General features: G+C 43.3%; 2 protein-coding genes across 2 annotated transcripts; one reads left to right on the top strand and one right to left on the bottom strand.

The window, feature by feature from the left end:
- The first annotated feature begins 951 nt into the window (after positions 1-951).
- MED17 (mediator complex subunit 17) lies at positions 952-12,709 on the top strand. The gene is made up of 12 exons (XM_082498234.1): positions 952-1,198; positions 1,544-1,710; positions 2,064-2,283; positions 4,031-4,167; positions 4,268-4,352; positions 5,445-5,597; positions 6,428-6,558; positions 7,608-7,792; positions 8,359-8,496; positions 9,181-9,298; positions 10,605-10,764; positions 11,873-12,709. The coding sequence occupies exons 1-12, from the start codon at positions 967-969 to the stop codon at positions 12,076-12,078; spliced, it is 1,932 nt and encodes a 643-aa protein (XP_082354360.1). The 5' UTR covers positions 952-966; the 3' UTR covers positions 12,079-12,709.
- A 4,266-nt stretch (positions 12,710-16,975) lies between these two features.
- Positions 16,976-22,313, bottom strand: VSTM5 (V-set and transmembrane domain containing 5; the record flags this gene model as incomplete). Its single annotated transcript, XM_082498583.1, has 4 exons — positions 16,976-17,019; positions 18,596-18,736; positions 18,829-19,158; positions 22,229-22,313. The coding sequence occupies 4 exons, from the start codon at positions 22,311-22,313 to the stop codon at positions 16,976-16,978; spliced, it is 600 nt and encodes a 199-aa protein (XP_082354709.1).
- Positions 22,314-24,180: the final 1,867 nt, after the last annotated feature.

Below are 24,180 nucleotides of genomic sequence, written 5' to 3'. Positions count from 1 at the left end.
GTGCTGACTTCTTAACTGTGTTAAAGGGAGAAATTCAGAGTGTATGTGTAATTGAAATTGTTATGACTGAATTCAAATGGTATCACAGAATGGTCGGGGTTGGAAGGGACCTTGAGAGATCATCTAGTCCAACCCCCCCTGCCAAAGCAGGTTCCCCTACAGCAGGTTGCAAAGGAATGCATCCAGGTGGGTTTTGAGTATCTCCAGAGAAGGAAAATCCACAGCCTCTCTGGGCAGCCTGTGCCAGTGCTCTGCCACCCTCAGAGTAAAGAAGTTTTTCCTCATGATGAGATGGAATTTCCTGTGTGGAATTTCCTGGGCTTGTGCCCATTGCCCCTTGTGCTGTCACTGGGCACCACTGAAGAGTCTGTTCCCATCCTCTTGACACACGCCCCTTAGATATTGATAAGCCGTGATGAGATCCCCTCTCAGCCTTCTCTTTTCCAGGCTAATTCCTCTATCATCTTTGTAGCCCTCCACTGGGCTCTCTTCAGTAGTTCCCTGTCCTTCTTGAACTGGAGAGCCCTGAACTGGATTTCAATTTCATTGCAATATTATTGTGGAGGTTTTTTTACTATTTGTTTGAGCTTCCTGCATGGTTGTAACTGGTGATGGGGAACCAGAAGTGAATTTATGTTTAGAACAGGGAATTAAACCACCTTCTCGTCAAAAATAAAGCTGTAAAAGAAAAATGCCCGCACCTCTGAGGAGCAAACCCCGTGGCTGCGCCGTGAGAGGGAGAAGGAAAGCGACCGCGTACTGCCATCGGCCGTGGAAACGGGCCAGCAGCAACTCCGGGCGCCCCCTCGGCTGCCGCCGTCCCCTCAGGGGCGGCCCCGCCCCCTCCCGAGCCCCTTCCGGAGACAGCAGAGCCCGCCCGGCTCTGGCCACGCCCCCGCCCGGCACCCGTAGTGGGCGCGGGGGGCGCGCGTAGGCCCGGCCGCGGCGGTCGGAGGTCGCACCAAGATGGCGGGCGTGCCGGTGGTGCGCATCAGTATCGAGTCGGCGTGCGAGAAGCAGGTGCAGGAGGTGGGGCTGGATGGCAGCGAGACCTACCTCCAGCCGCTCTCCATGTCCCAGAACCTGGCGCGCCTGGCGCAGCGCATCGATTTCAGCCAGGGCTCCGGCTCCGAGGAGGACGAACCGGGTTCGGCGGGCCGCGCCTGGGCCGAGCCGGGCGAGGCGGAGGATGAGGAAGGTGAGGGGCGGCGGGCCCGCGGCTGAGCCCAGAGCCTGAGCTCTTTCGCCGAGCTGCAGCTGAGGGAGGCCTGCCCAGCTGTGGGCTCTCCGGCCTGCAGCCCCGCAGGCGCTTGGGCCTGGCTTACCTTCCCCCTTGGATACCCACGGTTGGCCGTGAATCCGGCCGGGATATTTATGACGGAATCCCAGCAAATTACAGTGCAAGAGTGGAAAAGGATAGGTCCAGATATCATGCCGTTATGTTGTACTTCACACCGTTACGATCATTGTGTGGTTTAAGAATGAGTCCTACACCATATCTTTTTACAATCCTTTGTTTTCACTTATTTTGTTTTATTTTTAGGCTTGGTAAAGTTTCAGCCATCCCTCTGGCCTTGGGATTCAGTGAGGAACAACTTAAGGAGCGCCTTGACTGAGATGTGTGTGTTGTATGATGTTCTTAGTATTGTCAAGGATAAAAAGTTCATGACTCTAGATCCAGTTGTGCAGGATCCCCTTCCTCCAAAACAGGTACATTGTACCTACTTGTGTAGTTCTTCTAACTTGATACCGAAGACTTTACTGGTGGGTTTGGTGTATGATATATACAAGATTTAGTAAAATGTTCCTTGCGATGTGCTGGTACAGTGCTTTATGGGTTGGGGGAAGGCTGACAATGGGAGGTGAGGCTGGTTTCACAGGCCTTTTTGCTGAAGCTGTAAGTCAAAATGCTACTTGTGGCCATATAATATTGTCATGAAAGTTATTCTAAATAAGTTACTGAATGTCTAGCAAAGCTAAGTTATCAGTCACTGCCAATTAGTTCCACTAATAATATTTTGAGAATTAAGATACAAGAAGTTTTTCTCTTTATTTGTTACTAGAATCCTCAGTTTCTGCAGTTGATTTCAAAAAAGAAGTCATTAGCTGGAGCAGCTCAAATTCTGTTGAAAGGTGCAGAAAGACTATCCAAATCGGTTGCAGAAAACCAGGAAAATAAGCGACAAAGAGACTTCAACTCTGAACTGCTAAGGCTGAGACAACACTGGAAGCTGAGGAAAGTGGGAGACAAAATTCTTGGCGATCTGAGCTACAGAAGTGCAGGTATACAGTACGATCTTTTGGTTTTCTCAAGAATGGATATTAATATTTTACAGTTTTTTGTAACTGGAAAAACACGGAATATTTTTAATAACAAATAATATCAGCTAATAAAATATTATTATAGTTATGAGACAGAATTATAAAAGAAAGAAACTTGGTTTATTGTCAGGGAAAATATCCTGCCATCCTCAACTTAGAAAGTGATTTTAAAAGCTGATTGTATAGGATTATAGTAAAGATTCCTTTACAGAAGCAATTCTTTATAGACAATGCAGTTGAACAGTTGACAGGTAGCCCTTGTGAATCTTTAGCTTTTATCTATATTTGGTCTGTAAAGTGTTTTTAACAAATAGAGGAGGATCTTGCATTTTTCTCTGTGTGAAGATGGATTTATTTTACCTATTATTCCTACATTTATGAGAAATGATACTGAGAATATGCATTATGTCATGGATTACAGTATGAGAGGGTAACCAACCCAGAGTTCTAGACCCAATTATGGAGTGAAGGACTGAATACAGGATCTTGACAAACTTAAGACATAGATACAAAGCAGACATCTAAACTGGTTATGTTAGGCTCCAGTTGTCATCACTGTCAAATTTGGGGTTCCTAATCTTCACAGTATCACAGTATGACAGTATGCTAGGGATTGGAAGGGACCTCAAAAGATCATCTAGTCCAATCCCCCTGTCGGAGCAGGAACACCTAGATGAGGTTGCACAGGAAGGCGTCCAGGCGAGTTTTGAATGTCTCCAGAGAAGGAGACTCCACAACCTCCCTGGGCAGCCTGTTCCAGTGCTCTGTCACCCTCACTGAGAAGAAGTTTCTTCTCAAATTTAAGTGGAACCTCTTGTGTTCCAGCTTGAATCCATTACCCCTTGTCCTATCATTGGTTGCTACTGAGAAGAGCCTGGCTCCATCCTCATGACATTCCCCCTTTATATATTTATAAACGCTAATAAGATCACCCCTCAGTCTCCTCTTCTCCAAACTAAAGAGACCCAGCTCCCTCAGTCTTTCCTCATAAGGGAGATGCTCCACTCCCGTAATCATCTTAGTTGCCCTACGCTGGACTCTCTCCAGCAGCTCTCTGTCCCTCTTGAACTGAGGGGCCCAGAACTGGACACAATCTTGTTTTCATGAAGAAGCTGTAGATGTAACCCATCTGTCTCTTTTTAGATGATTTCTACTAAACTAGATGAACTGTGCTCTGGATGTTAAAGAGATGCAAAAGATGTGGGCATCTGCCTTTATTGGTCCCACCTGAATGACTGGCTGTCTGGCTGTTTTTTACAGACAGAACACTGTCATAGTTTTAAGACTGAAAGCTAAACATCATCAGCACTCCTTTAAATCAGTAGGGGTGTTGCACCTTAAACTATTTGCTTGCAAAAATTTGGGCAGTTAATTTTTTTGTCTTGTTTTAACCAAACACCTTTTCTTCTCCTTCCCTGCTTCTGCTGACACCATTTTGAAACACTTGGTTTTCTCCCATAACTATTAAACGCTATTTGCTGACTTACTGTAAAATATTGCCCATCACACGCTGGAGGACTGAGATGTGCTGAAATGAGCTTTCTAATTTACCTGTTTCTTTTTAAGAATTCATTAAGACATTTGAGTCAAGTGCAACTATTGAGGTTTGGAGATTTAGAAATACATATTCTTCCAAAATGGAGACATGAGCTTCATTATTTGCAGAATATGCTTTATAATATGTATGTCTTTCTCCTTCCTTTCTTAGGCTCCCTTTTCCTTCATCATGGCACATTTGAGGTGATAAAGAACACTGACATTGACCTGGATAAAAAGATACCTGAGGATTACTGTCCTTTAGATGTTCAAATTCCAAGTGATTTAGAAGGATCAGCCTATATAAAGGTTTGCCAGAGAAACTTTAATAATATAGCTTGGGCTTTGTTTTGTTATTTGTATTGTTGCAACAAAGCACAAATATCAAATAATGTCCTCTTTTGCCTAGGTTTCTATTCAGAAACAAGCTCCAGACATTGGGGACCTTGGGACAGTCAATCTTTTTAAAAGACCTATGCCAAAATCAAAACCAGGTATAGCTAGCTATATGATGTTTTCTGAGCATGTTCTCCAACAATGTGTTTGCATCTGATGTTCATTTGAAAATTCTAGCTTGAAAGAAAAGTGAACAGGAATATTCTTATTTAAATGGAAACTTTCTGTGCAGGTGATGCTTGGACTTTGGAAAGATGATGCTTTCAAAGTGTGCTCCGTCAATTTTTCATATGTGTTTACTCAATTTCTGAAATAAAATTACTAGGATTATATTTTAGGTATTCTGAAGCACCTTTTGTTATTTGTTAAGGGTTCGAGCGCATAACCAAAAGCAAACAAAGCTATTGCTCAACTGGACTAAATGTCCGTTCACTCTTAACTTTGCCCAAAATGCATTGTTTGTTTCTGTGGCTGGTATGTTTTCTCTGAATCTGAAAGTGTGCTGACAGCATGTGCGTTAATTACCAGCAGCTCACGTGGCAGACACTATCTTGATTTATTTGATATGTGACAGTATCAAAGGTGTAAACCTTTGGGATTAAAAATTCATCCTTAACTCTTTAGGTTTAAAAAGAACTGTTAGGATTTTATTTCACAGTGATCGGTGACACAGATGCTGGTGCTGTCTTGAACATAGACAGGATGTTGTATCAAGTAGATGTTTCATATGGTATTCAGGGTATAGAGCTTGTGTACTTGCTCAGACCAGAATCTTCCAAGAATTTTGGACCTATAAATACTGTGAAAGCACGTACATGAATTTAACGTTATTTGGTGGTTCGTTGTAGAGTGACTTTAATAAAGCTAGATGTATCATTGACAGTAAATTGCAAATTAAGAAGCAGGGGATCATAGGTAGAGTTCACAAAGGCCTGGGAATGTAACAGGCAGTTCCAGAAGGGAGTTGCAGTTCACAATATACATATATGCAAAATTGAAGTGAAGTGCTCTAGTGTTATCTTAAAGTGCTTGCTTAACTGAGATAAAATTCTGAAATACTCAGTTTGGATAGGAGATACTTAATACCTTATCTTAGCGATTACTCATAGCTCCTGTACAGTATCTGGTATCTGAAGCTAAGTAGTTTCTCTTTACTCTTCCCTTCTGCAAATGGTGATTTATATTTTCAGGTTCTCCGCACTGGCAGACAAAGTTGGAGACTGCACAGAATGTTCTTTTATGTAAAGAAATTTTTGCTCAGCTGTCACGAGAAGCTGTTCAAATTAAATCACAAATTCCTCACATTGTTGTGAAAAATCAGATAATTTCTCAACCTTTCCCAGGTAGGAGACTTTTTAAGACTTCTTAACCTACAATTATTTGCTTAAACACGAACTGAAATTCTGAGTGATGTGACCTTTTTTAACACTCTGTTCTTAAAAAAAATTTTTAAAAAAGATAATCTTGAAAAACAGAATTTCCCACAACTTAAATTTTGCTTGCTAATTGTAGAAACTATAGTGCATTAGTTGAATTTTTCTAACTTACTCATATTTTATTGTATGGATTTTGGATTGCTTTTCTTTGTGGTTGTGTTTTTTGTCAGTAGGATTTAAAGCTGTCAACTGTAATGCCATGTGCACATTGCAGTTTGCAGCTGTGCATAAGTCATTGCTCCTGGATTACATGCAGGTGAAATTTAAGACTTGAGTTAATGGGTCTTCAGAAGAATGGAGGCTAATACTCTTCAATGAGGATAATTAAACAACATAAAGATGGCTCAGAGTCAGCTGGTACAGAGGGTACACAACTGATTTTATCACATGAAGAACTGTGTTTCTGGATTGCTTAAATTTTATATAATGGTAAACCATTCCTTCTTTGGGGAAGGAGTTGGGGTCCTGGGGATTCCTTTTGTGTGGAATTGAGTCATAGAAATTGGTGCGAAGTGCATCTAGTGAGTTAATAGTTGGCCTGTCAACACTTCAGTGAGTAGCAAGTCTTACTTGCCTTTGGTGCTGTGTTTGTCAACATCATTCTTTCATTTTTCTCTGATACGGTGAATACTGGCGGAAAAACTGCTGACTATAAAACGTGAAGAAAAAGCAGTTCTAAGTAGTGTGCTTGAAAACTGTCAGCATCTTTGTTTATTTTTTTAATCTGCTTTGTGCAGGTTTACAGTTGTCTATTTCTCTGTGTCACTCTTCCAATGACAAAAAATCACAAAAGTCTGCTTCTGAAAAACAGAACCCAGAGGATCATCTCTATGTTCTGGAGCATAATTTGCATCAACTTATCAGAGAGGTAATGCATTTATGGTCACATAACAGAGCTTTTGGGCTATTGTTCAGACTTCTACATAGCATGTGGCACTGTTGTAACAACAGAGTGCCACTAGAGGCCAGTCAATTTCTATCCATTTGTTTAAAGCAACCTACGGTACAGTTTTGGTATGTATGGGTGGTCAGGGAGTTCTTTGCTAAGTAAAGAAAGTTCTTTACTTAATCTCAGGCCCAGCTGCTCTCTCCAGAAAAGCCATACAAGGTTTTTCCAGTACAGCTTATCAATCTCCCTTTTTCTGTTGTGTCCAATTAGTGCTTGTCAAGTACTTCCAGTAAGCATCTGTTCAGACAGTACGCTCGTAAAGAAAGAACCATCAGTTACTTTGGTTCTTTTGGTTCTTTTGAGGTCTACTTCTCTGCTTCAGTGTTTGAGATTCTTGTAAAATCTAGTGGAAGGACTGGGGGTAGAAGGTTGAGGTTGTGTCTGATCAGGAGAGGAGCACAATTTTATATGTCTAAGCAGTTGTGAAACCATGTTCCAGGGAGCGTTCATCTCCTTAGAGCACGGCTCTGCAAATCATGCAGTCGTATGGAATAGTCCAGTGTTTTAAACACGTGAACTAGGTTTCATGAAGTTTTGGCTCCGTGTCTAGCTCTGTTGTGAATTTCCTTTCTTGACTTCGAACAGGTTGCTAAATCTTTGTACCTCAATTTTTATCTGTAAAGTGCTTCCTTTATTTTTGTTTGACCATTCTGTCTCCAAAGATGTATATAAGGCAGACTTATTAGTAGGAGCTACTGCCATACTACCAAATTTTTGTTACGTAGCACTTTTTTTTAAAAATCACTTTCCATAAGGTTTGAAAGACCTGCATAAACAGGGGAGGCGAAGTATAAGTATAAAGCTGGCTTTAAAGTGTTGTCAAGTTTATAAAGTAAAAACGTTGCACTTTCTGAAAGTATATACACTTTAAAAACTTGATGTGAAGCAGCATATTGTAGCATGCATATTATCTCTTGCTGATATATTATTTGGTCACTTCCTTTTATAACATCTGTTGTTTGTTGCAGTGTCACAAGCAAACCCTGAGCTCAACAGTGATGCCACATCCAGCTAGCGCGCCTTTTGGCCATAAGAGAATGAGACTTGCAGGACCCCAGGCTTTTGATAAAAATGATATCAGTTCTTTACAGTCGAATGAAGGACTTCTGGAAAAGATAATAAAGCAGGCAAAACATATCTTTTTGAGACGCAGGTAGGTCGCAGGCTATTCTTGTTAAAGTTACAATAAAATGTGCCATTATGTAGAATACAACTTACCTTTTTTCAATGTTCTTACAACCAGCTACTTCTTTCACTGTTAAAATAGTCTTTATTTTTAAGTAATAAGAACTAATAACATATCATCAATATGAGGAAACAACACTCAGCTATTAAAAAAAAAAAAAGAAACAAGTCAGATTTCTTTGAGATCTCTGTGACAGTTTTGACGTAGGCTGCTGATAGTTGTTGCTGCATAAATCCTTTTTAGTATTCTTTGCTGTGTAGTAGCCGATACTGAGTAGTAATATCACTTTAGTACTTCTGCAGAATGCATGTAAAATATCTGGAGTAAACAAGTGTGCTTCATTAGCATCTGACTGGTGCTGAAATAGAACTTTGATCTACATGGTTCTGTAAAATTTGCAATTTTTTTTTTTGTGAGTGCCACAAAAAACCCCCACCCCCAAACTAATAACCTAATAAACTAATTTTGTTTAAAAAAGACAACAGCACAAACTGCCTAGATTATTGTGGCTGCAATCCATCTTTGTCTTCCAGAACTGCTCGAACCATTGACAGTCTGGCTAGTCGTATTGAGGATCCTCAGATTCAGGCCCACTGGTCCAATATAAATGATGTTTATGAATCCAGTGTTAAAGTTCTAATAACTTCTCAAGGATATGAACAAATATGCAAGTAAGTATTAAAATGCATGTATCTTTCTAGTTGTAGAAGCGTGCAACAATGGCAGTGTGCTCAAGTTGTGTTTTATATGTTTAGATTCTCTTCAGACATACAAGTAGGAGTCCATTATTTGTGTGTGTGTGTTTTTCTGAGTTGAGGCGGGAACAGCCACCCTAAGAAAATGTGTTGACAATGGGTGAATCAGTTGTTTTTTCCATTTTTGAGCTGTCCTCTCTGGCTGTGTCCACAGTGTGGAGCAGACTGCGATCATTGGTGCAGTTTGCAGTCTCAGTTCCAGAGTACGCATGCTGCCCAGATCTTGGCTGTGGGATAGAACAGGCCACACCGCTAGTACACTCCGCTTTTCCCTGCGCCTCTGGAAGCAGACCTGGGCACAGTGGCAGGGGCAGGGCAGTGGCAGGGCTGTGAAGCACCTTAGGAGGCTCCTTGCCCTGAACAGGCAGTGGACCAGATTTGGGAACATGCCACAGAATATGTCCCCTGCAGTATAGAGGGAGCTGTTGTGTTAAGCAATGAAACTGAAATTTTTGGAGTTGCTGTGGTATTCCATAGGCTTTGCACCATCCTCGTTTTAGAGTTCTTGTCGATGAATGAGAGGGATTCCGTGTTCTTAGTTTCCTCTTTTCTTAAGTGTTTTAATACATTTTTGAATGAATATGTATCTTGTCTTCACAGATCCATACAACTACAGTTGAACATTGGAGTTGAACAGATCAGAGTTGTGCATAGAGATGGAAGAGTTATTACGTTGTCCCATCAAGAGCAAGAACTGCAGGATTTCCTTTTATCTCAGGTAGACTCATATACATTATTCTTCCCTTTCTTCTAGCGTTTGGGAAACAATAAGTTAGAATCTCACCTTTATCAACGTAGAAAATGTTAGAAAACTTCAAATAAAGATAGTGAAAATAGGAAGGTAAACGACTGAATTTTTCAGTGTGTTTGTATAGTGACTTTAGAAACTGTAACTAAAATATGCCAGTTTTTACTAAGGTCAGTAGTAATAACATTTTTTCCTTTCACATTTAAAATACATTTCTTTTTGCTACTCGTTATGGGAGTGCTAAGATTTTTGCTTACTTCAGAACAAGGCAGTGAGAGTCATAGCAGACAATAAGGTATCCAATATATGAAACTTACTGTATCCTATCTAGAGTAGAGATCTTAATGACCCCACAATTACTGTCATTTCAACATTGTCTTGTTAATGTTCACTTTGCATCAGCCATTACTAAATCAGCTGATATTTGAATGAACTGTGTTTTCTTAATTGCTTAGAGCAAGCTGCTGGTTTTAGTCAGAAGTGACAGTTTCCCTAGTATGCATTATAAATAGTCAAAATATAGGTCTTTAATAACAGTGGTTAGCCTGTTGCAGTTATATGAAACTCCGTGACACAGAAAACAAGTTGAAACAGATTCTGCTGATGGTATCTCTTTTTGGTCAAGTTTTTTCAGACTTGTTCACAGAGAACTGCTGAACATTGCTAGATTCTTCCTTGTTACAAGTGTTAAGTCTTGATACAGAAAAACATTAGCATTTAAACTTTTAAGCTGTTAAACCTCAATGCTTACACTTGAGTATTAATGGAGATAATTATGCATTATGCAACCTCAACTTTTTTTCTTTCCTGAGTTTGCTACAGTAATACTCTCATAGATTTTACATATTTTACAGCAGAGGTCTCATTTCCACTCAGAGAAAGGATTATTTCAAAATCCTGTTTGTATCTCTTAGTTCTTGAGACCTAAATAAAGGTTTTTGTGAACTGAAAGCAATACTTTAAAATAATAAGCCCATATACATATGAAAAATTCATTTGACTGCATAGTGTGCTTAATACAGTGGTCTTCTCTGTCTGCAAAGGAACTAGTCTAAATTCAAATGACACAAGTCTCCTAGCACTTACATAGCATGTATGTTAAAAAAACCAAAACAACCAAACAACTTCCTCTGAAACTAAAGGACTTATAAGGCAAAGTCACTTTTATAAATAACAACTGTAAAGCAGAAGAAAAAAGGCTTGGTAAAAGCAGTACACAATTCTTTCTGTGGTGTGCAAATATTGAACAGAAGGTGAACCTCTTGTTATCTTTCAGATGTCACAGCACCAAGTACATGCAGTTCAGCAGCTTGCAAAAGTTATGGGATGGCATGTGCTGAGTTTCAGTAATCATGTTGGACTGGGGCCGGTGGAGAGTATTGGCAATGCATCAGCAATAACTGTAGCATCACCAAATGGAGACTATGCCATTTCAGGTACTGTTTCCTATTGCAAATGTATGGAAAATCATGAAATTCTGAAGTGAATTCTCCAGGCTTTGTAAGTCTCTTCTCGAGATTGTTTCTAGATTATTTTGCTATAAATTGACATTATTCTACAAAAGTCTAGAGACTCTCTCTCTTGTGTGTGGAATTGACACCTAAATAGAATCAGTACTTTGCCCAGTAAGCCACTTAATATAAACCTGATTTAACTTACAGAGGCTTGAAAATATTTCTTAGAATTAGCGCAGAAAAAACAGATTGCAGAAACCATCAAGATCCTGAGAGAAGGGAACAAGGCTAACAACAGGATTACAACTCTAGATTTAACGAGAACCGAGTTTGGTCTCTTCAGGGATCTTCTTGGAAGAATCCTTTGGGATACCATCCTATGGGATGGAGAGAAGAGGGGTCCAATCCAATAGATTATTTTTGTCAAGGATCGCCCCTTTCAAGCTCAAGGATGGTCATTCCTACGTGCAGGAAGCTGTGCAAAGGTGACAGAAGATCTGTGTGGATGAAGAGGCAGCTCATGACTAAACTCATGCAGCTTCCTTTTTATGTCAAGAGATTTATAAGCAGGATCAGTTAACCTGTGAGTAAGATAGGGAGACTGTCCAAGCATGCATTGATGGGGATAGGATAGCTAAATTTTGAAGAATTTTGTGATTAAAAGCAACAGCTATCCTGAGTGACTTCATTCCTGTCAGTTTGAGGTAAATCCACTAGAAACAATGTAGTTTTGATTACTTTTTTCAACAGAGTGGTGGCAAATACATCCAAGGTAAGAATCTGCAAAAACAACTTTTGCCCTTCCTGGCATCATTAGGGAAAAAGAAATGTATTTGTAAAGTGTATGAGTGGGTTTTTTTGTCAAACGTTTCTCTGGCTTGTTCTAACCAAGAACATGCAGTGCTAAAGCAATAAAATCATAGAGAAGTGGGAGACAAGAGGGAAAATTCAAAGAGAAGAACTTCCCTTGTTTGATTTCAGCATGTTTGGAATTGAGTAGGAGTAATGTATAGCATACATGAGGAAAGATACTTAATATAAGGAATTCATACAGTGTAAAAATGTTCATAAAATTCTCTGTTCATCACAGTACGTAACGGTCCAGAAAGTGGCAGCAAAGTAATGGTTCAATTTCCACGGAGTCAGTGCAAGGACCTCCCCAAAGGTGATGTACTGCAAGACAACAAATGGAATCATCTTCGAGGACCATTCAAGGAAGTTCAGTGGAATAAAATGGAAGGGCGTAACTTTGTGTATAAAATGGAACTCCTCATGGCTGCCCTAACTCCATGTTAATAATCGTCAGCCTCTCCTGGGGGCTTTGAATCATCACTGTGCTTTGAACGATCACTGCCCGTTGCAGCAAAGGGAAATGGAACCTATGGGGTAACACAAGAAAGCAAAACCAAATTTATTTCCTGTACAGATATGTCCATTGTAGTGTTTGTAATAAAACCTTTTTCAATTACATAAAATACAAATTTTGAAAAAGTTCCTTTTAGCTGTATCTTTGCGGATTGCTCTATCTAGAGTAACGTAGCTGAGTAATGTATTTTTCTTTGATAAGATTAAATTCAGTAGCCTTTCCTGCATGAAAGGTGTCTGCTCAGAGTCATTCCCTTCCCCCCCATGCCACTACCTTTTCTCAATAAAGCTTTGCAAATGTTCCTGAAAGAAGAAAATTGTTAGAATTTAATTGTGTCATCAATAAGCCTTTTAGTGGCTCATACCACAGGGATTGGCTGTCCTTGTGGAAGATCATGGACTTGTTTGATTAGGAGTGGGACAACAGAGGAAAAGCAGAGCTTCCTTGTCAAGAATTAAGACTAAACAAAACTTAAGATTCAAGGAACAGTCTTCACTGCTGATGTTCTTGTGTTGGCGTTTGTACATTGATATGGCTTCTGGGTGACCCATTTCTTTTTGAGAGATATATTTACTTGGTGACTGGTTTAAGTTGAGAGTGTTACGAAGTCACAGCATGTGGCAAATGTCTTTTCTCTCTGATGGCTACAAATGACCCTATGTGGTGCCAGTTACTTTGCTTGTGGTTTCTGTCCTTGTTTTTTTTGCAAGCATGTAGAGGAAAGGGTCTTACTCTGCTTGCAAAATTCTGATAATTTGAGTTTGTGGGTGACTTGTGTAAATTCATGTCTGAATAGAAGCAGGTAACTCGTGCAGTAGACCTTGGATCTCCACACTTGTGCTGTTCTCCCTCCCCCGCCCTCCCCCCCCCCCCCCCCCCCAGTGGCACTGATTATCATCCAGGGAAACAATAATATCCTCCTAAATATTAGCTCTTTTGAGTTCTTTTAAAATAAAAAAAGTCATGTTTTTGCCTTTTGGGTTGTAATTGTAGCCTTCTTGAAGCTTCTAGTAAGGTGTTGCGCAAAGCTTTTCTTTAATGATTAATTGTTAAAGGTCTTTTTAAAAGCTGGCTGTATGAACTGGTTCAGACTTAACGTTTATATTGTGTGTTACAAGGTGTGTGTGTGTCTATATATATGAGAACATCTTGCACATAGAAAATGTTTGAATTGAACATCATACTTATATGGTGACAGTTGTTATTTTGCTGTATTCTTGAGCAATAAAGAATAGTTGTAGGAAACACATATTAAGCAACTGCTTGTGGCAAGCTGCTGCTCAGTGTGTATCCAAAGCAGCTATTGTACTTCTGTTGGCGTTTGCCAGTGTGGAACATCTTGTTATTTCAGTCTCTTGAAGTACTTGCGTCTGTGCAACTGAACTGTGAGTGAAAAAGGGTTTGCTTTTCAGCTTCTGAGGAGTTAGCCAAGACAACTTACGAAAATGAAAAAACACTAGTTGAAAATAGTCTTTTGATCTTCTTGAAAGATGGGTGAATCTTATGCAACATGTGTGAGGCTGGGTCCCGTATTGCTGGGCTAGCAGGCGCTGTACGATTACAGGCAGAGAGGGGGTTTATTCATTATTGAACTCTGCATCTGTTGGCACATCTGGTTATATCGAGGCTGTTTTGGCTATTGGCCACACAATGAATCTTCTCTTACTAGTAATGAGAAGATGAGCCTATGAAACTTAAATGCGTCTTTACACTTCACTGTTCTTAAATTGCCAGGTCTGCATGTAGTGATAGCCGTTTCATCAAATAAGCTCGTCATTACCAAGTAATAGTATCACTGTGAAGCTACTAGGGTCTCGCAGTTGCGGGATTTGTCCCCTTCTGAAAAGAAGCAATGGATGCAAGAGGACTTCTCTTGTCTTGCAGAAGTGCAAGCACTGCACATTAGCAGTGAAGACATTTGTCGAGACTTTCAGACCTAGCTGCAGAAACAATAAAAAAAAATAAATGGATAGGGACCTGGAGAGCCTGTCTTTTAATGTTGAATAAACAGGGATTCCTAATTTTAATGGAAAACAGACTGATGAGGCTTCCAACAGCAGGACAGCCTTGAAATTCTTGGTAGTGCATCTTTGAACATGGCATGAAGACATTAATGGATGATTAAGACCTTTACAATTGATTGCCAAAGCAATCTTGTGAACTTGGACATTTCTTTAATTAAAATTTAAATGGAAAATGCCTTAATCCCTTTGATCACTTTGAATGCTCTAAATAATAAATTTGCTGCTGTTCTGTGTGGAGTTTAGAACTGGAGTAACAATAGCTATTAATTTCTAAACTTCTAACAGCTTGCCACAAGACTTTCGATACTTCAGTCACCTCTAGTGTAGGAAACTGCTGCAGACAGCTTAGCTGTGTGTTTTGTATATCAGATACCGACGTTAATAATGCATATTGACAAACACCAGTTTCAGAAAATATGAATATTGTACAAGTGTAGAGTAAGCATGTTAAATTCTGGATAAAATTTGTGGGTGAGGAATTGTCTATAAGAAAAGCAGTATGTAGGCTGACTGTACCATATGTCCTCACTGAATATTCTTTGAATCCCTTTTCATCTAGGATATTACTACCTAAAAGCAAGGCAGGTACCAGCAGCAATAGCCGAAGATGGGTGCCTGAAGTTGCTGTATCTTTAGCTAAGCCGAGAGAGGTAGAACAACTGTGCTACTTGGAAACTTCTTACCGCTGTTATAGCGCACCTTAAATTGAAGAATTTTAAGTGGTCATTTCCTACTTTTATCAGTAGGATATTTCAGATATTGTAGTTTAAAGGCGTAAGTGATCTCTACAATTACAGCAATGCATTTAAAAGGTGATTCACACCTGCATGCCTTTCCTGACTTTTCCAATTACAATATTCAAGGTAGCATTGCAGATAATAACGGTGTTACATGTAAGCTGCGCTTTTCGTCCTTTCTGAGTCTGGCAGAGCACCTGCTGCATACTCAGCTCAGCCTAATGAGCAACTTAACTATTCAACTTCTAAGTTAGATTTAGGGATTAAAAAAAAAATCTGAAATAGATAAACAGGAAAAAAACATTTAATAATGTTTTCTGTATGCCATATGGATACTTTACAGAATACTTCAAGCTTGGTGATTATAACAGATGCACTTACAACTTCTTTGTCATCAAAGCTTAATTCACTCAAAGATACAGAAGACTGGCAATATCTACTTTAAAGTGAAGAATTAGAATAAACTGTTGCTTTCCCAAGATGTGCTGTAGCTGGGATTATTATTATTTTTTTTTTAATTTCTCACTTTTTTTGATCCCCCCTAGATGTAGGAAGGAGCAACCAGCTGAATCCAGTACCCAAATTTATAAGTGAGTGAGAGGCCTTCTGTACTACAAATGGCCGTTTCAATCCGGGGATGATTTTTTAAAGGTATTGTGTACAGGGTGCTTTGGGAAAAGTCTGTTTGCATCGTTACGCACTCGGTGAGAAATTTCTTTGTTTTTTCCAAATGTAACCCATTGTACCTCTGCATCTGAGCATCGTAGTCCCCGGCCAGAGGGGAAGCGCTGTCAGCCTGTCTTGTAAAAGCTTTTTGCAAACAAGTGAGCTGAAGTGCGAGAGAGGCAGTAGAAGCAGTTTTGGTTCGAAAAGCCACGTGGCAATCTGCAGACACGCGCTAGTCCGTGGACTCTTACATTTTCAAAGTTTATTTCACACTGCAAAATTCTTCTCTTTACAAAGGCAGATCAGGATAATTTGAAGCTCAGTAGTCAGTTTAGTGCTTTCTCACTCACAAAAGGAAATCTTACCCCACCCCGTGGATCTGCAGGTGGAAAATGTACATGCAATGTGCAGATTCAGGAAAACACTAGTTAGACAACTTCACGTTTCCTTACAACGCAGGAAAGCAAAAGGTGGCTTCTCCACAAGAGCAATTTCAGAACTGTATTTGTAAATATGAAATTTCAAAGTAATGCTGTTTTAACTTTTTCCCAGGTAGAGTATTCATCAGCAGGCTAAGTTTGCAAAGGACTCGACATCTTTCACAGTGAAACTGTTTAGCATTTAGTTTAGCCACCCTACTGGTGTGATGTGTCAGTATTGTATCTGACCAATCTAATCATTACAGACAGCGTCCTCTTCAGTGCCTGCGCATAGTTCCTTGTTTAACCACCTTCTCTTGTAATGTCATAAAATGTCTCTTAATATCCCGGAGCAGCGTAAACAACTGGAAACGTAAGTGGGGGGACTTTGACCAGCTCGGTGTTGTTTCAAAGTCAGTTTTGTCTCATGAAGCTTTACAGTTTGTCTTCAGAGCTTCAGGAAATTCTTTACACCCAAAAGTAGCAGCGTAGGTGCAATAAACAGGATTCAATCCTTGCAATTAATTTTTTAATGTAATACTGTAATTAGACATTAAATTTATTATGTTGAAGGATGCTAATAGCTGCTCTGTCTGTAATAGGAGACGTGCTGTAGCCAAAATACAGGTGTCCTTCAAGACCATGATCATTTCCTTTATGGGTTGATCTTGGAGGCTTGCTTGCTTGGTTACTTTTAAGAGTGGTAGAGACTGTAGATTTTATTAACTAGCCACAAAAATGTGTTCGTGCTCAGCATGAAAGCGTACTGTTTTTTACTTTGACCTAGGCTAGCAGAGCCAAAATCTTGACAGGTCAAAACAGCTCCATCAGACACTGCTGATTTCATGTCTGATTAATTTGCAAGTCAGGATGTTTCCACAGTAGTCACAAACGTTTTACCTTTTGGGTTTTTTCTTGCTTCCCTTGCCAATATTTTCTCCTGAGGTAGAATTGTTATTTTTGTTATGAAACAGTCCTTGGCTAACACTCAATGGTTTCCAATTCAATCTCTTCGGTTGTACTTGCTGCAAATAAAAGGATATTATTATTGATTGGCAAATGGATTGGAAGGCCAGTGTTCCAAAATTAACAATGCTGTGTTAACAGCCAAGACGTTTTGAACTTTTTAATATTAGCTCAAGCTTACTCATCTACAATTAGGTTTTAAATACATCTTTTCAAAATATTTAACTGCACAAACAGTCCCTCACAATCTTTAAAGCGACACTGGTTTCTTCCAATACGACTAAAGGCACTATGTAAACTGAAGTCCATAGGGCCCGTCCTTCTACTTCTCTTTGTGGCTTTTGAAAGGAGAGCTCTTCCAAGGTGGAACTGGGGCAGAAGTTAGGTACCTGCTTTGGATCGTGTTCTGGGACATGACAGAGCAAATCTCTAGAACTGTGGTTTTCCTGAAGTCTGCCAAATCAGTGTATTTGGTTCAGACTTTGTAAAACTCTGGCTCTGTAGGAAGATTGGCTTTAACTGGAGGAAGGAGAGGCTTTATCCAAACAAAAGCCTGTCTATTCTGGCACGATAGGAAGCTTTTCAGTAGCTACGGAAGCTTGTGAGTGGTGCGTGCACCATGAAAACAGCAGCAGCCCTTAGAGCCGTAGGTGAGCCGCAGAAAGGAAGAGATAGCTCAACCCAAATGAATCTACTCTCATATCAGGTTTTGCAGAGTTGACACAAAGTCTGAGCTATGAGGCTTAGGATTTCTGAGTGTCTGTGTTGGTCTAGTAAAATACCAATACTTAGACTGCTTGTCGTAACGTAACAGCTTAAGCAGCGCTTATTAGAGAAAAAATACAGACCTTTTACCTACAGGGCAAGAAACCACTAGTGGATCTGCACTTACAAAGAAGGGAGGTAAACGCCTGAACTGTTTTGAAGTGGTAAAAGAAAGCTCCTGTTCCAAGGATGTGCCCAGAGCTTGAGCCCAGGCCCGTAGCGTGGCACCTCGTCTTGCTGCCTAGGCCGAACATCCCTGGCTGTGGCTTGGGAATTTCTTCTCTAATATGTGAATGTTCCCTTGATCTGCTTTTCATGACTGGTGTCTTTGGCACGTGTGAGGAGTCTGGTTTTGATATTAGTCAGTGTTCATTGGAGTCCACAACCGGAGCAAACGTGAGGACAGACGAAAGGGGGGTTTCAGAGGAAAGGAAGGGGTGCAGTCCTCCATGAAGTGAGGTGGGGGCTATTCCCAAGGGCCATTTGAGTATTTTCCCCTAGGAGATACCCTTCTGGTGCAGACCCTGAGAGCCTTACTGATGCTCTTCACTTTAACTCGTGCCCTCTGTTGGGGGTTATTGCAGCTCCGGCCTTTTCTCCCCAAGTTTTGCAGTTAGCAAGTTGGGAAGTGTTTTGTGGTTTCTAATGTAAAATGTATAAGGTAGATGTCCTGTGGATTGTTCTGCAACTAAATACCTATTATTCAGTTCCCTCAGCTAGTAAAGAGTTGAACAGGTTAACTGAACTGAGTCTTCCCAGTCTTCTCAGTGTCCCTCCTGACCACCTTTATGGCTCAAATCACAAGTGAATTTAGGGCTCAAAATTCAGACTTGAAAACCCTCTGCCTTGACTGCATTCTTAGAAAGATACCTGTTAGTTTGTGTGGCGTCTTCTTCTGAAATAGATGCAGGGATTTATTACACAGCCACATGAAGCAGATCAAAATGGCAGATACTGCAGCAAGAAATGCAAAGAGAACTGCTACAAAATGTAAATCTTCATAGATAATCTCTGCAGGGAGGCAGAAAAAAATAATATTATGATTATGAGCAGATTAATGTTTAAACATAGGTTAAAGCCAAGATCTCCCATGTAGTTTGTACCATAAACGTTGACTATGATGGTGCCGTAGGTGCTGGTTCCATACTCCTCCGTTACAGTGATAAAATAGTAGCCAGCATCTCTCATGCCCATGTTCAGAAGCTGTATAGAGCCATTTTCAAAAGTAGTCACTCTGTCCTTGTACACCGAGGATACGTTGACGTAATTCCCACTTTTCCACTCAACAATTTTGGTGGTGCCCCAGCTTGACACATGCTTCCACTCAATGGTGGCGACGCCTCTGCATGAGTATTCAACGGAGAGCAAGATATTTTGTGCCACTGTTGTGTTGATGCTGGGTTGTGGGACAACTAACGATACTCCTCCGGGAGCTGAAAGACAAAGGAGGGCGATGAGTGTGGATGTGGTACTGTACCAACTGTCCTGGGCACGATGGGTCCTCTGGGGGGTAATCTGTCCTATACATCACAGTGGTCTGTTTTAAGAGGATGGATTATGCTTTGCACTTTATCTTCGTTTCTTCTGACCATAAAAGGAACACACACTTAAATTAAAGACTAAATACACATTTTTAATCGGTGATAGCCAGGAGAAATGTTTCCATTATACAGAACAAGTAATTGCACGTGTTTCAGTGTTTTGATACCCAAGAGGAGAGAGTTTGGAAGAGTCTTTTTGGGTAGGGGAGCATAACATTTTCTGAAAACTAAGCAATACTTCTGTATTCATCAGTAACTGGCTTTCCTTTAAAATCTTGCATTTAAACGGAAAGTTTAATCGCCATGGCCAAGGTAACCTACTATAATAATTAATTACCATCCCCCAAAAGCAAGCCTGCTACAGTTCTTAAGTATGTGAAGACTTGGCAAGGACTTCCTCAAGTTTTCAGGATGCGTAACCAACATTTGAGACAACGGCTTCATAAAGGCAGACAGTTATATGCCAGTGCAGGTGAATTGCATGCAATCAAAGGTACCTAGTTTCATGCAGAGTCAGGGACTTCACGTTCCTGGTGATCTCTAGGCAAAAATGCATGTGAAAGAATATTTAATTCTCACCCAGTTCCCGCTGAAGCGATTACGGAGCTGTTCATAACACTGTGGAACTGAACTGACCATTTAGTTTAATGTGTAACTGCAATAATTTCTGCTTGCGTGTGGGTATTTCTGCATGAAGATTTGGATGAACATCAAACATCTGAGTTTCAACTGGCATACTTTTTTTTTTTTTTTTTTTTAATAATTAGTGGCACGTTTGAGACACTTGGCTAGAGACTGAAATCTTGTTATCTACCTGCAAAAATCAAACCAGGCAAAAGGCAAATAAAGCACAGAGTAAGCCTCACCGCTGGATGCCTTTTCCTGGTTTGGCTTGGAGCAGCTCACCCGCTCTCCTCATACTGTGGGAACAGCCTGACTGCAAGAGCAGAACTGAAAAAATACTGCTGAGCTGTAAATGTCTGTAACCCATCAGGGAGGGAGGACAAGATCTCAGCTATGCTGAAGGAGCGCAAAGCAGGACCCCGGGGGTGCTCCTGGAAGTTCTACAGAGTCTTCGGGGAAAATAATCGTTAAAAACCGCAAAGAAATAAAACCTCCAAGGGAAAGAAATTATTTTTAAAACCCTCCATAGCCAGCAAAACCCCAGAGCAAGTGGGGAGAAATGGACAAATGAATTACAAGCTGACTTCCCTCTATTTGGGATCTCTAGCAGAATTCAAAAGCTCTTCTGGTCAAGGTAAGGCAAGGAAGCCAGTTTGATTCCCAGGTCCTCACCTATGGGACCAGCACAGGAGAAAGCCCCAGCCACTCTGTATTTTTGTAACCAGATAGGATCTAGGCTTTTTCCAAGGTAACGCTCCTGGGATTCCTCCTTCGTGGGCATCTTGTCATGCTCGTGCTGCCCAGCACCACACTTTCCAGGTAGCCCAGCACATCCTCAGCTAAGCTTTGGTCTGCCATTCAGCCTGGGAGCGGGAGAGACTAACCAGAGCTGTGAAAAAGGGGGTTGTGCCAGCCACAGAAACAGAACAGACGGGAACCTCTGGTAATCACTGCAAATTGTTCTAATTGTTTTCTGTTCCATGTGTTTATTTAAAGGCCTTTTGCTCTGTTTCTGACTAGACAGGGGCCGAGTGTCTCACCACGGTGACCCTTTTATGTTTTGATAAAGGCATGGCTTTGTTTTGAATATGTGACTGCAAGGTAAATGTTAAAAAAAAAAAAAAAAAATCCTTCCATTAAATTATTTGCATACGTGTTCTGTCCCTATCCAGGACACAAAGCCAAAAAAGGCAATGCAATAACCATTCAAAAATATTTTTAATACGCAGTCTGCCTAGATCACCTGAACCGGTCTAATCCAAACAGAGCTGCATCAGCCTTGAGAGCAAACATCACACCCACCTGCAGTGCCCTGCGCAAGGCCACTGCGCTCCGCTGCTCGCAAAACCAGACCCTTCACGCCCAGTAAAATGTGCACCAAGGGAGAAGAGGGGACGGGTGAGTTTGCTGTCCCTGGCATGCCGCCGCGCTCCAAAGTGTTCGTCTGGCCGAGAGTCAAAGCTGGAAGCGCGGCTCTGTGTACCCAGACCTGGCCGTAGCAACGCAGCCGGGCCTGCAGCGTGCCGGGGAGTGGGTGGGAATGGGCTGGCAGTGAGGAGCCTCCACGCAGGAGCTCTAAAACGGGTGGGGGACAGCTCTAAAATGGAGCTCTCAAACTCTGGGGACAGTTCCTCCACCCTTCGGTGTCCTGCTTGTGCGTCACCTTGATGATGAAGGAGATGGCGCAACTTGTCCAAACCCAAACCAAACCCGCTGGTGGCACTGCCCACCCCGGCTCCCAGGCGTGGGGACTGGCTGCAGCATCCCCTACCCCTGGCCCGGAGAGGACCTGGCCGGCTCCCTGCGAGCTGCCCCGTCCCCACTCGCCCCCCGTGGGGTGCCGGATTGAAATCCACCTTTCCCTCTTTGCCGCCGCCTTTCCCAGCGTGACCCGAAGCCCTCGGGGTTAGTTCACCGGGATTTGTTTCCTCCTGCTTTACCTTGTCCCCTCCGTTGGGGGGGTGGGAGGGGTGGGGGGAACGGCGGCTGCTCGGGGCCGCCCCCGCCGGGAGCGGGCGACGGGGCTCGTCCCCCCTCGGCGACCGGGGTTCCCCCGCCCGGGCTGGCATCGCTCAGCTCCGCCGCTGCCTCCGAAGAGCAGCAGGAGCGGGGACGAGCCTTCCCGGGCCGCTTCCAGCCTGCAGAGAGCAGCGCTGCCCGCCGCAGCCCCCGCGAGTCCCGTCCCCGTCCCCTCCCGGCAGCCCCGGGGGAACGGCCGCGCTCCCCGCGCAGATACCGGGCGCTGGGGCTGAGCCGAGGGTAGCGCCCAGGAGGAGGAGGAAGAGGAGGAGGAGGAAAGGGCCGAGGGAGGAAGCGGAGGGGAGGAAGCGACACTTACTCTGCAGAGCCCACCCGGCGGCCAGGCAGAGGGTGACGGTCCCCACGACGACGCCCCGTCCCCGGCAGCCCCGGAGCGGTCTCATCAGAGAGAAGCCGATGCCCCAGGGCTTGCATTTAAGCGACGGGGCCGACCAGCGCGGCCCGACCCCGGGGGCTGCCGGCCCCGGCTCTCCTCCTCGCTTCTCTCCCTCCTCTTCCTCCCCGTCCCGCCGCCGCGCTGCTCGCAGCCCCCCCGCCCCCGCCGGCTCCCGCCGCACCGGCCCGCGGGCTCTCCCACGCCTCACACCCCGCGATCCTGCGATAGGGATGGAAGATGCAATTGGCTGAGGAAGGGCAAGCGCTGCCCGGCCGCCTGCCATCGCCCCGGCCAGCGAATGAGCGGTAACGGGCGGCCGGCGGGGGCCGCGCAGCTCTGCCCGGCTCTGCCGCTGCCCGGCCGGGGAGCGAGCCCTGCCCCGCCGCGCCGAGGAAGCGAGCCCGGGCATGGGGGCACTCGGGCGGGGATGCTTCTGTGTGTGCGTCTGTGTGTGTGTTTGCTAAAGGAACACGCATCCGCAAGGGAAATTTCCCTTCGGGGTCTTGAAAAGAACTTTGTTGCCCCCAAGGAGTCTGGCGATGCTGCGGGTGAGATGGTAGGGGTGGGCAGCAGCGCCTCTGCGTCCCCAGGGGTCATCTTCAATTCACCGTGCTGGAAAAAGCCCGCTTCCCATCCCACTGTACCAAGCACAAGCACTGGGTGCTCTTCTCTCCATTCCATCATCTTCCAGAGGAGGACCCCAGAAACACTTGTCCTTCTTTCAGGAAGCAGGGGACAACATGAGTTAGGGGCAAATATGATTAGAAAACATGTGAGCACCCCAATCCTGAAAATTCATCATCGCTCAGGGGTGGATGCTGCCAGAAGCCATATGCACCCCCAGGAGAGCCACCCCTCTGACCAGGGAAAGAGTTACACACCAGGGTGGCCCTTTGAAGATCTTCCATCCCCCTCTTCCTCCTGTTTCCCTCTCCTCAAGTTTTCTTTAGTAGGGCATGGATAAAAGGGAGATACCTTGGTCTGCTGGTCAGCACAGGCTTCTGGGGGTGGGTGGGAGGAAAGCGCGATTACCCACGCCAGGAGGGACGGCTGGAGCCTGCCAGAGCCCTCTGTACTGGGCAGCCACGTCTCCCGCTGCACTGTATGGACCAGCGCAGGTTTCCCCAAGTACTGGTTGTCTGCAAGGATGACAAGTGAGTTCCGTGGGGGTCTGGGTGGCCGAAGCACATCCTCGGGCATGGGGCTGAGCAGAAGTGGGGCTGGGCTTACTCAGGGCTCAGCTGCAGGGGACCTGCTCCCACTGGGGTTTTCCAACAAGTGTGACGCTGTCATGTGTAGCCAGGTGAAATCCCCACTGTGACATTAGGGTTTCCTACTTGCAAACCTCAGAAGGGACTTCTAGGACTTAGGTCAGGCCTCAGCAAGAGAGGGTGCAACCTGCATGGACTCCAGGCTCCATCTTCTATTCAGGTTGCTATAAAATCTCCAGCTTCCCCGACTCCTGGTGCATCTCTTGAAGCTTCAGCAATGGGAGTCAGATAAAGGGACAGGGGGAGAGAGATCACTGAGGACATATTGCCTGAATATTTGATCTCCCTTAGGTTTTGCAGCCTGCTGTGCTGCTGGGGGTGCCTGAAAATGGGGTTGCACTTACTCTGCAAAGGCAGACTACAAAGTGTTTCCCCTCCACCCCGTCTGTCTGAGCTGCTCCTGTGCTTTGCCAGATCCCCTCTGCTGCCTCACACCAACGTCGTGTCTGGGTGTCCCTGCTGAAAATGGGATCCCCAGTGGCAAAATTTCTTCCTAGCCCCATTGCTTCATGGCAGTTTTATTCCTCAAAGCATTAAAGAAGGTCTCACGGTAGCGTAAATTTAGGTCTTTTTCCTTTTTCAATTCTTTAAACCTTCATTTAA

This window comes from Vanellus vanellus, assembly GCF_965231255.1.
Source record: "Vanellus vanellus genome assembly, chromosome: 1".
NCBI lineage: Eukaryota > Metazoa > Chordata > Aves > Charadriiformes > Charadriidae > Vanellus > Vanellus vanellus.
Note: the sequence above shows the minus strand (reverse complement) of the source record. Positions and strands in the feature narration are given on the sequence as shown.